At 43.9% G+C, this 15,825-nt stretch overlaps 1 protein-coding gene across 1 annotated transcript in view; it reads right to left on the bottom strand.

Moving 5' to 3' along the window:
• ADAM17 (ADAM metallopeptidase domain 17) overlaps nucleotides 1-15,825 on the bottom strand; it is a 160,281-nt gene that overhangs the window by 132,731 nt on the left and 11,725 nt on the right. Inside the window, exon 2 of the mRNA XM_030198883.1 lies at nucleotides 11,302-11,434. Within this exon, the coding sequence (XP_030054743.1) occupies nucleotides 11,302-11,434 (133 nt within the window). The remainder of the gene's footprint in view (nucleotides 1-11,301; nucleotides 11,435-15,825) is intronic.

Below are 15,825 nucleotides of genomic sequence, written 5' to 3'. Positions count from 1 at the left end.
TCCAATCAGACCGACAAATGTCCTCCGTAGACTTGACATAATGCTTCAGAACTCTTTTGACATCCAAAAGCTTTGAGAGATGCTGCTCCTCCGACCCGGAGAAAGAACCTAGAACAGGCAACACCACCAGTTGAGATGAATGAAAACGAGTCAATACCTTGGGCAGAAAAGAAGGAACTGGTCTTAAAACCACTCGATGCAAGCTGAATTCCAAAAACGGAGACCTACACGAAAGAGCCTGCAACTCCGAAACTCTCCTAGCTGAGGCAATAGCCACTAAAAATAATGCCTTCATGGTTAAGTCCTTCAAAGTACAAGAAGATAAAGGCTCAAAGGGAGACTTGGTAAGAACCGGGAGTACCAAATTAAGATCCCAGCGGGGAAAAGAACAGAGTGGCGGAGGACGCAGGAGGCTAACGCCTCTTAAAAAACGGAACACATCCAGGTGGCTAGCCAGCGATCTTCCTTGAACACAACCTCAAAAACACGACAGAGCTGCAATGTGCACTTTAAGAGAAGCCAAAGCAAGGCCTCTGTCGAAACCACACTGCAGAAAATCCAAAATTTGCAAGATGGACGAGGGAAAGGGAGCTATCCCGAGCTCCTCACACCAGGCCTCAAAATTCCTCCAGGTCCGAACATAATTCAAAGAGGTAGAACGCCGACGAGAGTGAAGCATAGTAGCAATTACGTTGGCGGAGTATCCCTTCTTGTCAGTCTCATCCGCTCAAGAGCCAGGCCATAAGACAGAATCAACCCAGATCCGGATGAAACACCGGGCCCTGAGCCAAAAGATACAGCCTGACTGGGAGCTTGAATGGATCCTCTACTAGAAGCCGCTGAAGATCAGCGTACCACGGTTTACGAGGCCAATCCGGCACCACCAAGATCAGACGGCCCCTGTGCATCTCGACTCTCTGAAGTAGACGCCCTATTAATGGCCAGGGAGGAAAGGCATAAAGAAGACCAGTCGGCCAGGGAGCAAACAGATCCATCTTGGGGAACCCCCAACGGTTCACCACTGCCCGATATGCCACATCACTTAGAGCCCATTCCCCGGGATCTAGCATGTTTCAACTGAGAAAGTCTGCCTGAACATTTTGAACTCCTGCCACATGAGCTGCTGACAGTGCCACCAGATGCACCTTCAACCACTGTAACAGCTGTGACGCTTCATGCTCCAACTGCCGACTCCTCGTTCCTCCTTGCCGACTGATGTAAGCCACCGTGGTGGCATTTTCTGATATCACATGGACTGCCTCACCCCTCAACAGATGGATAAAGGTCTGGATTGCTAGTCTAACTGCCCTAGTCTCTAATAGATTTAATGAGCAAGATCCCTCCTAAGGAGACCACAGGCCTTGAGCATACTGTCCCTGAGCTCCCCATCCCTGGAGACTGGCATCTGTTATAACCACCCTCCAGTTGGGCTGATCCTGAGACATTCCCTTGGTCATACTGGCATCTCGCAGCCACCAACGTAGGCTGCTCTTTACCTGAACAGGAAGTGACAATTTCTGATGTAGAGCGTCCTTCTGTGATGACCACCGAGAAAGAAGTGACCTCTGAAGCGGCTTCATATGAGCCCTGGCCCAGGGCACAGCCTTGATCGCCACCACCATGGAACCCAGGGCCTGAAGATAATCCTTGGCTGCTGGCCTCGGTGACTGCAATAAGTGACAAATCTGAGACTGCAGTTTGAGGACACGAGCCAGCGGAAGAAAAACACGGCCCTGCATCGTGTCAAAACAGACTCCCAGGTACTCCAATGACTGAGATGGCTGCAGACAGATCTTTTGTGCACTGACTACCCAACCTAGGGACTTCAAGAAGTCTACTACTCAAGCTATCACCCGAATGCTCTCCTGGTAAGACTTTGCTCTGATCAATCAATCGTCTAAATAAGGATGGACTAGAATGCCTTCCATTCTGGAGTGCTGCAGCTACTATGACCATGACTTTGGTAAACAACCAAGAAGCAGTCACAAGCCCGAAGGGAAGAGCCCAAAAATGAAAATGCTGGCTGAGCACCGCAAACCAAAGGAAACGTTGGTGTGTCGGTCAAATAGGGATATGCAAGTAGGTTTCTGTGAGGTTGAGCAACGTCAGAAACTACCCTGTATGTACCGCCACAATGATCGACTACAAAGTCTCCATACGAAACAAGGGCACCCTGAGGGTTCGACTGACCGTCTGGAGATCTAAAATCGGCCTGAAGGAACCCTCTTGCCTGGGAACCAGAAAGTATATGGAGTAATGTCCTAGACGCTGCTCTGCCAAAGGAACTGGACAAATAGCCTGAAAGTCGAGAAGTCTGCATAGAGTGTCCCTGACAGCCCTGGTTTTGAGCAGAGAACGGCAGGGAGACTCCACGAAAGCGTCTGACAAAGGACGAGCAAACTCTAAGGCGAACCCCATTGCAAATAACCTCTAGAACTCACTGGTCTGAAGTAATTTGGGCCCACCTCCCATAAAGCTGCGTCAACCGAGCTCCTATCTGAACCGGAGGCTGGACCCGACACCTTCATTGCCGAGGACGGGAGGAAGACGAGAAAGAATTTTCCGTTTCCCAACCGCCGCTACAACCACCCAAAAGGAGTAGGTCCTCTGAAAAAAACTTGAATCATTGAAACGGAACTACTCTGCCTGGTCTATACCGAAAATCACAGCCCCTACCACGGCCGGAAAAAATACCATGTCCAGGCCCCCTGGGACAATCCTCAGGAAGCCTCGGAACTTCAACCACACCCAGGGAGTTGGGGAAGTGGCACTGAGAGACCCTGACTGCCTGGGGGAAAAGGAAGGAAAAGTTGCTAGGCAGGGCTTGTGGCCACCCACAATAGGGTATCTGGCTCCTCAGAAGATAAAAAAAAAAAATTAACCTGAGGTGAGTGACAACATCTTTGCAACAGTACACTCCCACACTCCCTCTACAAACAAGAGGAAGTGTCTTCCATCTTGCTACTAATTCTCTCTCAAGGGCTCCACATTTTCTAACTTCATTTGCAAGCCATATGAATATTCTGGAGTACCATACCAGAAGCTGAGAATTACAGATGACTTTAATGTGAAGAAAGGTACCATTCAAGCTCATCTGGATTACTATGGCCACTTCTGAAGGACAACCCTCTAGAACAGAGGTTCTCAACCCAGTTCCTGGGACACACCTGGCTAGTCTGGATTTCAGGATATATGACTGGGATAGATTTGCATGCACTGCCTCTACTATATGCAGTTCTCTCCCATGCATGCTTATTATAGATATCTTGAAAACCAGACTGTTTGGCTGTGTTTCCAAGGATTGGCTTGAGAACCTTTGCTCTAAAAGGATACAGATAGCATAAAGTTGGTGTTGAGAAGGGCTATCATAGTCTGCACCAAAAGCCTAAGAAATGAGACGTGGAGGGGCATAATCAAATGCGAATGCCCATCTCCATGGGCATCTATCTCCGAGAACGGGTACGTGAAGGGGCAGGCTAGACCGTATTTTCGAAAAAGATGGGCGTCCATCTTTTTTTTCGATAATACGGTTTGTGCCGGGCAAATGCATCGGATTTGTGCGGATTTGAGCTGGGCAGTATCGGTTTTCAGCGATAATGGAAACCGAAGGTGCCCAACTCAAAAACGAACAAATCCAAGGCATTTGGTCGTGGGAGGGGCCAGGATTCATAGTGCACTGGTCCCCCTCACATGGCAGGACACCAACCGGGCACCCTAGGGGGCACTTGTAACAATTAAAAAAAAAAAAAAAAAGTATAATACCTCCCAAGTCCATAGCTCCCTTCCCTTGGGTGCTGAGCCCCCCAAATCCCCCCCAAAACCCACTGCCCACAACTCTACACCATTACCGTAGCACTTATGGCTGAAGGGGGGCACCTAGATGTGGGTACAGTGGGTTTTGGGGGCGGTTTGGAGCGCTCCCATTTAGCAGCACAAGTGTAACAGGTAGGGGGGGGGATGGGCCTGGGTCCACCTGCCTGAAGTCCACTGCACCCACTAACAAATGCTCCAGAGACCGGCATACTGCTGTGATGGAGCTGGGTATGGCATTTGAGGCTGGCATACAGGCTGGAAAAAAAAGTTGTTAAAGTTGGGTTTTTTTGGTCGGAGGGGGTTAGTGACCACTAGGGGAGTCAGGGGTGGTCATCCCCGATTCCCTCCGGTGGTCATCTGGTCATTTAGGGCACTTTTTTGGGACTTGTTCGTGAAAAAAAAAGGTCCAAAAAAAGTGACCTAAATTTGCGGTAAAAACGCCTACCTTTTTTCCATTATTGCCCATCTCTCCTCAGCCGATAAACACGCCCCAGTCCCGCCTTCACCACTCCTCCGACACGCCATCAACTTTGCCCGTTTCCGCGACAGTTTGCAGTTGAAGACGCCCAAAATCGGCTTTCGATTATACCGATTTGGGCGCCCACGGGAGAAAGACGCCCATCTCCCAATTTGGGTCGAAATATGGGCGTCTTTCTCTTTCGAAAATAAGCTGGATAATGACCTAATATATACCCTAAAGTAGTATTTCTCAACCCAGTCCAGACCTGGATTGGCCACTGCTGGAAACAGGATGCTGGGCTTGATGGATCTTTGGTCTGTCCCAGTATGGAAATACTTATGTACTTATGAGATACACCTAGACAGTCGGGTTTTCAGGAAACCCACAAAGAATATGCATATAATAAATTTACATACACTACTGTATGCAAGTCTCTCATATGCATATTCATTGTGGTAATCTTGAAAACTTGATAGGCTTGGTGTGTCCCCAAGACTGGTTTGAAAACCCCTGTGCTAATGCTATCCCTGTAACCTTAAATCATCAACTGTTAAATTGATAAAACCCAATAAATTAGTATTTTAGACAAACAGAAGCTTCTCGTGTTCTTAGAAAGAGTGCCTTTCAGAGGTTTTAATTAAACTGTTTAGAATTAAGCAATCTTCCCTATTCCTGAAGCAGTAGCCTAAATCAGTGGATCAAGGAAACTTGATGCCCTTAGACAGAATGCAGAAGCAGTCTATTTATGGAAGTTTACATAATAGCAACGTTACATAGGAATCAGTAGTATGAATCTTGTAAATATTTGGTATTTGTGACTTGAATTGGCCACTGATAGAAGCAGGATACTGGACTAGATGGACCATTGGTCTGACCCAGTATGGCTATCCTTATGTTCTTACAAGGTCTGGGTATTTTTGGTTTATATGGGAGGGGGTATTTGCACTGTTAAGGTGGGCTGAATGGGGTTGAAAGTTGGAACAATTAATGTACAAGGACAATTTGCCCCGTAAAAGGCAATTACTGTGGAAAGAAAATTGTTATTTCATCTAGAGATCTGTTTCTTACAAAAAGCACACTTATGCCATCTACATGAACATTTGATTAAGCACAAAAATATTCACATTTTGTGCTGGCCTCTAACAGAATAGAATAGAAAAGAAAAAGGGAGGGGTAGGTATTGTTATAACTGAAGACCTGCGGATAGAGTCAAATAACGAATTTAAAGATCCAAATGGATGCTGGATTATTTGGGTGGGCACTATAAATAAAATCCCCTTGACCCTAGTTAATTTGTATGCACCTAACTCTTAACAAGGCAACTTTTTTCTCACCTTACTACCAAAACATTTTTGAGGTTAACGTTGGTAAATTATTTGTAGGTGGTGATTTCAATTTAACTGTAGACCCTACAATGGACAATACTGGAGGAAGGAGATGGGTGCTGAAAAAGGCTAGATGAGCCTTTTAAGGTTTTTATGGACACAATTAATGTCATTGACATATGGAGACATAAGAATCCTGGGAGCCAAGAACATACCTTTTTCTCAACCATTCATGAAATGTATTCAAGAACTGATCTCTTGTGTACAAAGAAGGGGGGGGGGGGGGGGCGCAAAGTGGACAGGGTGACAATAGAGTCTATTATATGGATAGATCATGCTCCAGTTTTGGTTAATATAAATATGGTGAACATCGATGCAGGTACTAAGTTCTGGCATCTCAATGAGGACTTGCTTAGAGATTCTGGGGTGGTACTGCACATACTTAGATCTATTGAAGATTTTCTTAGACACAATGAACCCGCAAAGTTCTCTCTGATAATTAAAGCTTGAAGACGATATCAAGGGGGGAATTAATGGGATTGGCTGCAGCGAGAAAAAGTTAGACTGGAAAAATAATTTAATCTGTGAAGGGAACTCAAAGAAGCTGGAATCATTACATAAGGCTAGCAGGGGGGATACCACTCTTAAGAAGCAACTACAGCAGGTTCAAGCAGACTTGGGTATTCTACAAGATAAAGAGATTCAGTTTATGCTTAATAGGGTCAGGCAAAAATATTCTGAGGCAGGGAATAAGGCAGATAAATTATTGGCCCAAAGACTGAAGATACAGCAAACTAAAACCAATATTACAAGTATAAAAGAGGAAGGAGAGTGTGGTACACTAAAGAGGAGGAAATCCAACAGCAATTTGCCCAATTTTATAAAGAACTATACACACCTGAATTCAGGGTGAAGGGGGAGGATATGGAGGAGTATTTAAGTGATCTTAAGTTGCCAACTATGTCTTCTGAGATGCAGGCCAAGCTAGAAAGGGATGTTATGGCACAGGAGGTGCTTCAAGCAATTAAGTACCTTAAAGTGGGGAAATCGCCGGGCCTTGATGGGTCCACAGGCTTGTTTTATAAAAAATTGAGTCACTTAATTGTGCCCTTGTTGGTAAGATTTTTCCATTTGCTACGTGGGGGTGAACCCCCAACTTTTTTTATGAGAGTAGCTGCCATCACTGTCTTTCCAAAGCCAGGTAAAGATGTTACGCAATGTGGACAGTACAAACTGATCTCTTTGCTGGGGATAGATACTAAATTGATAGCACAATTGTTAGCTAACCATTTGGCTAATATTATGCCTACTCTTATCCATCTAGATCAAGTAGATCTAGATCATTGCGGGGAGGCAGACTGGAGATGCAGTTTTCATGGTTCTGAATATCATCTGGCAGGAATGAAGAAGGTTAATATGTGGGGGTTGCGGTGGATGCAGAAAACGTGTTTGACCGTGTTTATTGGCCATCTATATTCCAAGTCTTGGAGAGGGTGGGGGTAGGAAATAGACTTATCTCTTAGAAAAAGTCTCTTTAAAATCAACCCTTAGCATGTGCCAAGGTTAATGGAAGATACTCTCCTACCTTTGAATTACAAAGGGGCAACCATCAGGGGTGTCCACTGTCACCCTTATTATTTGCTTTAGTAATGGAACCATTTGCACAGAAAACAGGGATCAGGAGAATATTATGGATTTGGATGCTGCATAAGACTTCCCCTTTTCGGGGAAAGGCAGAGAAAAGAACGTAGAAACAGACAGCGTGGTGGAGCACTGGGGTTAATTGGGGAGGGCTATCAGAGTACAGGTCTTCCTCTTCTCTCTAGTGTATCTGCTATGTTGAGATTCTAATGGCTAATCCTTCATGTTCTCCTTGGGAGCAAGCTTGCCACTACAATCTGGTTTTCGTCCTCTCCACTCAACCGAAACTGCTCTTACTAAAGTCTCCAATGACCTATTACTGGCTAAATCCAGAGGTCTCTATTCCATCCTCATTCTTCTTGATCTTTCCGCTGCTTTTGACACTGTCGATCACAGCATACTCCTTGATATCCTGTCCTCACTTGGATTCCAGGGCTCTGTCCTTTCCTGGTTCTCTTCCTACCTCTCCCTCCGCACCTTTAGTGTTCACTCTGGTGGATCCTCTTCTACTTCTATCCCTCTGCCTGTCGGCGTACCTCAGGGTTCTGTTCTTGGTCCCCTCCTCTTTTCTATCTACACTTCTTCCCTTGGTTCATTAATCTCATCCCATGGCTTTTCCTACCATCTCTATGCTGATGACTCCCAAATCTACCTTTCTACCCCTGATATCTCACCTTGCATCCAAACCAAAGTTTCAGCGTGCTTGTCTGACATTGCTATCTGGATGTCTCAACGCCACCTGAAATTAAACATGACCAAAACCGAACTTCTCATTTTTCCCCCCAAACCCACCTCCCCACTCCCCCCGTTTTCTATTTCTGTTGATGGCTCTCTCATTCTCCCTGTCTCCTCAGCTCGAAACCTTGGGGTCATCTTTGACTCTTCTCTCTCCTTCTCTGCTCATATCCAGCAGATTGCCAAGACCTGTCGTTTCTTTCTTTACAACATCCGTAAAATCCGCCCCTTTTTTTCCGAGCACTCTACCAAAACCCTCATCCACACCCTTGTCACCTCTCGTTTAGACTACTGCAATCTGCTTCTTGCTGGCCTCCCACTTAGTCACCTCTCCCCTCTCCAATCGGTTCAAAACTCTGCTGCCCGTCTCGTCTTCCGCCAGGGTCGCTTTACTCATACTACCCCTCTCCTCAAGTCGCTTCACTGGCTCCCTATCCGTTTTCGCATCCTGTTCAAACTTCTTCTACTAACCTATAAATGTACTCACTCTGCTGCTCCCCAGTATCTCTCCACACTCGTCCTTCCCTACACCCCTTCCCGTGCACTCCGCTCCATGGATAAATCCTTCTTATCTGTTCCCTTCTCCACTACTGCCAACTCCAGACTTCGCGCCTTCTGTCTTGCTGCACCCTACGCCTGGAATAAACTTCCTGAGCCCCTACGTCTTGCCCCTTCCTTGGCCACCTTTAAATCTAGACTGAAAGCCCACCTCTTTAACATTGCTTTTGACTCATAACCACTTGTAACCACCTGCCTCCTCCTTCCTGTACACAATAATTGATTTGATTACTTTATTTTTTGTCTATTAGATTGTAAGCTCTTTGAGCAGGGACTGTCTTTCTTCTATGTTTGTGCAGCGCTGCGTATGCCTTGTAGCGCTATAGAAATGCTAAATAGTAGTAGTAGTAGTAAGAGGGAGGGTGGGGGGTCTGTATTTGGGGGAAAAAAAGTTGCATGACTTGTAAATTGTATTTGGATTGTTCTTTTACTGGTGTTCAATTGAAACACAATGGACATTGAAAATTGGATGACAATGTTGATAGAAGAATGTATACAACAATCAAACCTTTGTTTATCTTTAATAAAAATGATTTAAACATAAGACTTCCCCTTTTTGCGGACGACATATTTGAAAAACTGTGCATACAAAACCCTGCAAAGGTCTTATTTCTTTTTGTATAAATTATTTAATGAAAATAAGGAAGTTCTTTTGAGATATATGCAGTCATGGTAACAAGATTTTCAAGATCACTGGGAAAGTGCATATTGGGAGAATTGTTGGTTGAGAACACGTAAGATTTCCTTTGCGCCTCAATTAGGACAAAATGCGCTTAAAATTATGTCCCGCTTGTACTATAACCCAGATAAAACTTATGAGTTCCATGAGGGCACAAATTATGTTGGTGGGATTGTGAAGAAATGGGTACATACTTTCATATCTAGTGGGATTGTCCCACACTAAAAAATTTCTGGAAATTGGTGTTTCAATATATTCAATCATTAGAGGCAGCTCCAATTCCTATGGATGCGGGGATTGGTCTCATCAATAAAAGAGTCCCAGGAATTGAGAGCTCAAGAGACAAATTGATGCTGGTGGTCTTTACTGCTGCCCTTATGCTAATAGCAGAGGCTTGGAAAATGGTGGAAGTTCCATCAGTCTCGCAAGTTAAAGAAAAACTGTGATACATATGTAAGTGTTATAGAGTCACAGCTTTGTCTCAGAATAAACTACAAGATTACAATTGCATGTGGGCTACTTATTTAGCATCTGTTGAGAACGTATAGGGGGTGGTCGACAGGGACTCTTGTCAAGTGACTTTTTATTATATTTTTGCACTTTTTGTTTGAAATTATGAATGACATTCTTGCTGAATGTTCTGCTACCTATTTTTAATGTAGCTGTTATTAGTCTTGTTTTAAGGACTGTTTACCGCTCTGCTGTTGTGTGTTCTAGGGATATCGCTTATTAAACTAAGGACTGTCAGTGTTGGGGATGGAAAGGGGGGTTTGGTGGGGGTTAGTTAGGGTTGTTTTGGTATGTCATTTTTTATAATTTCTTGCTGATTTTGTACTTTTTTCTTTTAATTCATTTGTAGTGATTGCTATCAGTGGATGCTGAAGAAACCACAGCATCTCACAAGTTGGGTTGTTGTTTGAAATACATAAATAAAAAGCTCTAATTAAAAAAAAAAAAAAAAAAAGAGAGAGAGAGAGAAAATGGATAGTGGATGACTAGAACAGCCTCCCATTAGAGGTTGTGGAGATGAACACAATTTCAGAATTAAAAAAAAAAAAACGTATGGGATAAACACCAAGGATCCTTAACTGCAAAGAAGTAAAGGCAAAGCCAGTGGTAGTATAATCAGGAAGCGAAAATGGGCAAACTAGAAGGGCCTTAACTGCTATCATATTCTATTTCACAGCATCTAATAATTTGCAGAAGACAATGCCTGTAAGGTTCTAAAACCTATGTCAGTATGATTTGTAAGAGCCCTTAAAGGTAATCAACAGCAAATTCAGATTACCTTGGTTGATTGATCAAGAAGAGTGGAGGAGTGGCCTAGTGATTAGAGCACCAGTCTTGCAATCCAGGTTCAAATCCCACTGCTGCTCCTTGTGATCTTGGGCAAGTCACTTAACCCTCCATTGCCTCAGGTACAAACTTAGATTGTGAGCCCTCCTGGGACAGAGAAATATCCAGTGTACCTGAAAGTAACTCACCCTGAGCTACTACTGAAAAAGGTGTGAGCAAAATCTAAATAAATAAGTAAGTACCTAGGCAATTAAACTCTGGAATTCGTTGCCGGAGAACGTAGTGAAGGCGGTTAGCTTGGCAGAGTTTAAAAAGGGGTTAGACGGTTTCCTAAAGGACAAGTCCATAGACTGCTACTAAATGGACTTGGGAAAAATCCACAATTTCGGGAATAACATGTATAAAATGTTTGTACGTTTTGGGTAGCTTGCCAGGTGCCCTTGACCTGGATTGGCTGCTGTCAGGGACAGGATGCTGGGCTCGATGGACCTTTGGTCTTTTCCCAGTATGGCATTACTTATGTAATTAACACCAGGCCTCATGCAGAAGAGAAACCTACATCGTTGCAATATGAGGTGAGATTCTGCCTAGAAATTCAGGAATCTCTGGACAGCCACATCTCAACTTACCTTGAAAAGATGAAAGTCAACTTTCCTAACTACATCTTTCACGTTTGTTAAACTTTAATGGCATCATCCTCATAAATATCATTAAAGTCAAAAACCCTTCATTCCTTGTTGAGTTCTGCAAGCTGACAAACACCTCTATGCATGAAAAACCGCAGTTCTGGTTACCTGTTGAGGGCTGAGAAGCTTAGCATTCTCTCTATGTGTGACTCCGTCTGTACATCCCGCTTCCTTACGGAGTGCTGATGGATATTTTCAAAAGAGATGATTTCGTAGTCTGACAGCATGGAATCAAGACCCTCTGAAACAGACAGGGAAAAGTTAGTACCATCTGTCCTAGCTGAATTAGGCAACAAAGAACTAATACAATTTTCTGCCACCTTATTCTGTAAAAAGAATACCCTAGTACAATAACGATATTAACATCACATACACCTAACCAGTCAAATCTGTTATTTTTACATTCTAAGCGATTTTTTCAACTTAATTACTCAGGCACTACAATTTGATATTACATCAGCAAATCTGTGAGCACCTTATGACTTGCTTTACAACATACTTATTTTTAACTTACATCATATATACATCCTCTTTTCTTCAAACCACGATTTCCCTTCATCCCTTCCTCCCACACTGCCTTTACCTAACCCTCCCTCTCCTCATGCCCTGCCAACTGTCTATTCTTATCTATTGGTTACCCCCCCCCCCCCCAAAATGTGTATCACTCTTCTACAGAACAGTGAACTGTCAAGTTAAACTTTAGACTGTAGACGCTCTTCACTAATGTGTTTCAAAGCTAGAAGGAGCTTGAACAAAAGCTAAAAGGACTAACAGGAGGAAAAAAACTCAAACTGTCCAGGTGCTGGGGCTTACTCCACGCCCAATACCTTCAAAGCAGTCACCAGACCTCTATTCATCACTGGCCAAAAACCTCCTCCATCCTTCTGCTGTTTATACAATTTTTTGTTTTTGTCAACTTGCTCATTCACAACTCTTACAAAAAAATTAATGTTTACTGTGTAAAAAGGTCACTTAGCTTCAATGTTTCTCTGGCTGTTGAACACCTGATGCCGATACTCCCGACAGGGACCCATTTCGCCCACCGGCTTTGTCAAGGGAGGTATCGTCGGTGCAAAATTGTGTTCATTCTCTCTGAGTCCTATCGGGAATCTGAGCCCTCCAGGGGAATAGGGCTTGTTCCCCACACTAGGATTCAAAAACCCGCCAGATCTCAACATAAGCCAGGAACGTGGCAGTCTTCCTGTAATGCAGAAGGGTAGAAATCACTGCAGAAGAAAATCCACACTTCTCTCCCAAACCGGGGCTCCAGCCAACTGCAACTGCTGTCAGACCAACTGTGTTAAGTTCTGCAGCAAAAAAAAAAACAAACCTCCAGGGGCCCCATCGGGACCACCCCTCAAAATGACTGAAAGGGGGTAAGGGAAATAGGCTCCCTACCACCCGAGCTCTGATGTGGAAGGGCCAGATTCATGCTGCTGAGAAGCAGCAGGAGATGAAATCTCCAAGGGAGATAAAATGGATGACATTCCCACTGAAATTGGGACCATGGGTCCTGATGACCCTGAGCTGTTTCCAAAGTCAGAAAAGGCTCAATGCACTGTGTGTACACAGAACCGGCAGCCATACTGAGCTGCTGGTTCCTGCACATAGAGCACCGGTTGTCCCAGGCTCTCTGGGGGTGCAAATTAAGGGAAATCCCTCAACAGCAAGGGAGGGGGGTTCCTTCAAATGTCAGGAGCAGCAAAAAGCCTTATTTTCTAAAATAGGGGAAAAAAGGCTGCCCAGGGCAATTTGGGGGGGGGGGGGGGGAAGGGAGCATTTAGGCACCTGGAAGCTGCAGAAGGAGCCCATAGGGGACATATCTAAACAGGATGAACGGGCAAGAGTGGAGAGTTGAGGACTCACCCCTCAGGACCAAGCCAAAGCCTTGTCCAGTGGCATCAAGCTCTGAGCTCAACCAGGTATGGTCCTGAGACTGTGACCTGAGAGCAGCCATTAGGCTTGACCACACTGTGCAACCGCAGCACAGAACAGCACCATAGCACAACCTACCACCCTGCTAGAAGGTAGAGAAAAATAATGAATTGTTCCACAGAGCACCACAGATTATAACCGATGATATCACTGGTGGAATTTCGTTTTCTCTACCTCTATTTGCTAGTGGGAAGAGAGAACACCTGCTGGTTGAGAACAGTGTAAGCCGATGCTAAGAAAATAGTATTTGCAAACAGCCATAAAATTCAGCAGTTGGGAGACTGTATTTAATAGGAACATTAGACATACTGGGTCAGCCCAATGGTCCATCTAGCCCAGTATCCTGTTTTCCAAACAGCGGCCAAGCCAGGTCACAAGTACCTGACAGAAACCCAAATCGTGGCAACATTCCATACTACAAATCCCAGGGCAAGCAGTTGCTTCCCATGTCTGTCTCAATAGCAGACTATGGATTTTTCCTCCAGGAATTTGTCTAAACCTTTTTTAAACCCAGATACACTAACCGCTGCTACCACATCTTCCGGCAAACAGCTCCAGAGCTCAACCACTCGCTGAGCAAAAAAATATTTCCTCCTATTTGTTCCAAAAGTATTTCCATGTAACTTCACCAAGTGTCTCCCAGTCTTTGTACTCTCGGAATAAGCAAAAAAAAAAAAAAAAAAAAAAAAGACTTACTTCCACTCCTGTAGACTCCAACCACATCTCCCCTCTAAGTTGAAGAGCCCTAACTTCTCCATCCCTTCCTCATACGAGAGGAGTTCCATCCCTTTTATAATTTCGGTCACTCTTCTTTGAACCTTTTCTAATTCCACTACATCCCTTTTGAGATACGGCGACCAGAAATGAATGCAACACTCAAGGTGCGGACGCACCATGGAGCGACACAAAGGCATAACAATATTTTCGGTCTCACCCATTTCTTCTGTATCTACTGATGGTAAGAATTCCCCTTTTATTACATAATTGGTATACATTAGGTCACGGTTTCTTAAACCTCTCCTGGAGGCACAACTAGGTCAGAGAGGTGTTCTGGATCACCACAATGAATATGCCTCAGATCCTACCAACCGCTGAATTCTAGGAAGTTAACTCTTCTTTTCCTTCAGCAGCTACTCCATTATTTTTTCCTATTACTGACATGAGGCTTACCGGCCTGTAATCTCCCACTTCTTCCCTGTCCCCACTTTTTGTGAAGAGGGACTACATCCCACAGAACCCCACCCGTCTCTAAAGATCTAGTAAATAAATCCTTAAGAGGTCACACCAAAATTTCTCTGAGCTCCCTCAATATCCTGGGATCCCATCCAGCCCCACAGCTTGTCCACGTTCAGATTTTCAAGTTGTATATAAAAATTTTCTTCCATGAAGGGTTCAATATCCACACCATTCCCAGATATACCCTTGGCAGTCGACCGCAGTACTTCTCCAGGATTTTCTTCCGTGAACACCGAAGTATTTGTTTAGCACATTCGCTTTATCTTCATCACTCTCCACATAGCCATTTCAATTCCATTCCTAGCTTTTCTTCTTTTCCCATTATATCTGAAAAAGGTCTCATCACCTCTTTACATATTTATCTATTTTTTTCTTCCACTTGTGCTTTCGCTAGCTGTATTTCCCTCTCTGCTTCTCTTAGTTTAATCCGTCTTTTCCACGATCATCTTGTTGCATTCTTCTGTATTTGTTGAAGGTAGCTTCTTTTGTGTTTATTTTTTTGGCCACTTGTTTAAACAGGATGAGTCAGTCCACAGAGAGTGGCTATTAAAAATGGTCAGCAGTCTTAGTCATAAAGCACAGAGACAAATAAAGATCTTAATATGTATTTTGGTAGAAAGGCAGGAGAAGAGATGATATGCATTTATGTTGGAGGCATTTAAATGTGCCTAGGAAGCAGGCCTCTCAATTGAAAGGCAGCTCTGTAATAAGAGGGCACAGGATGAAGGTAAAGGGAAAGACTTGGGATTAAATCTAAGGGAAGGGTGGTGGATGCACAGAACGGTTTCCCGGTGAAGGTGTAGGAGGCAGACTGTACCTCAATTCAAGAAAGCACGAGACAAGCTCAGAATCTCTCTAAGGAAGGGATAGTAGAGATTAGCAGATGGTATGAAAGGGCAGACTGAATAGATAATATGGTCTTTATCTGCCATCATTTTCTGGTTTCTATATTTCTAGAATACATTTCCTTTCTACAGTATTTACAGGGATAAATCACTTGGAGGGGGAGGGCATTCGATTTGTTTACTGTTGTCCTGGGTTAGTAAGGCAGACTCAGTAGCACAAGCATTGGGGTATGCATTCATCAACTCGCTTTTGGTTGAGTTCCTAAACATTTGAAGTGCAAATAAATCACGTGTATGCATGTATAATTAAAAATTAATGCATGTGCAATCAATCAATCTGTCTAACATGCATACAATGTGCAAAGAATGAATAGGTTAAAAAAACAACTAAAAATCGGGAAAATGTCATTTAAAATGAGTACAAACTGACTTTTAAACCATACATATCCCTTTCATGCAAATTATTCAAACTGGACAGAATTCAGTCTAAGTGGGACTTGGCACACTTCTGCTAGACAGCATGTTCACCAAGTACTAACATATGGCACAAAGTACAGCTGTGGGAATATAAATGCTGTTTTCTTAAGTATGCATCTCAAACAAATGTAATTCAAAT

The sequence above is a fragment of the Microcaecilia unicolor genome, chromosome 3 (genome assembly GCF_901765095.1).
Source record: "Microcaecilia unicolor chromosome 3, aMicUni1.1, whole genome shotgun sequence".
NCBI lineage: Eukaryota > Metazoa > Chordata > Amphibia > Gymnophiona > Siphonopidae > Microcaecilia > Microcaecilia unicolor.
This window is presented reverse-complemented; position numbering and strand designations above follow the sequence as displayed.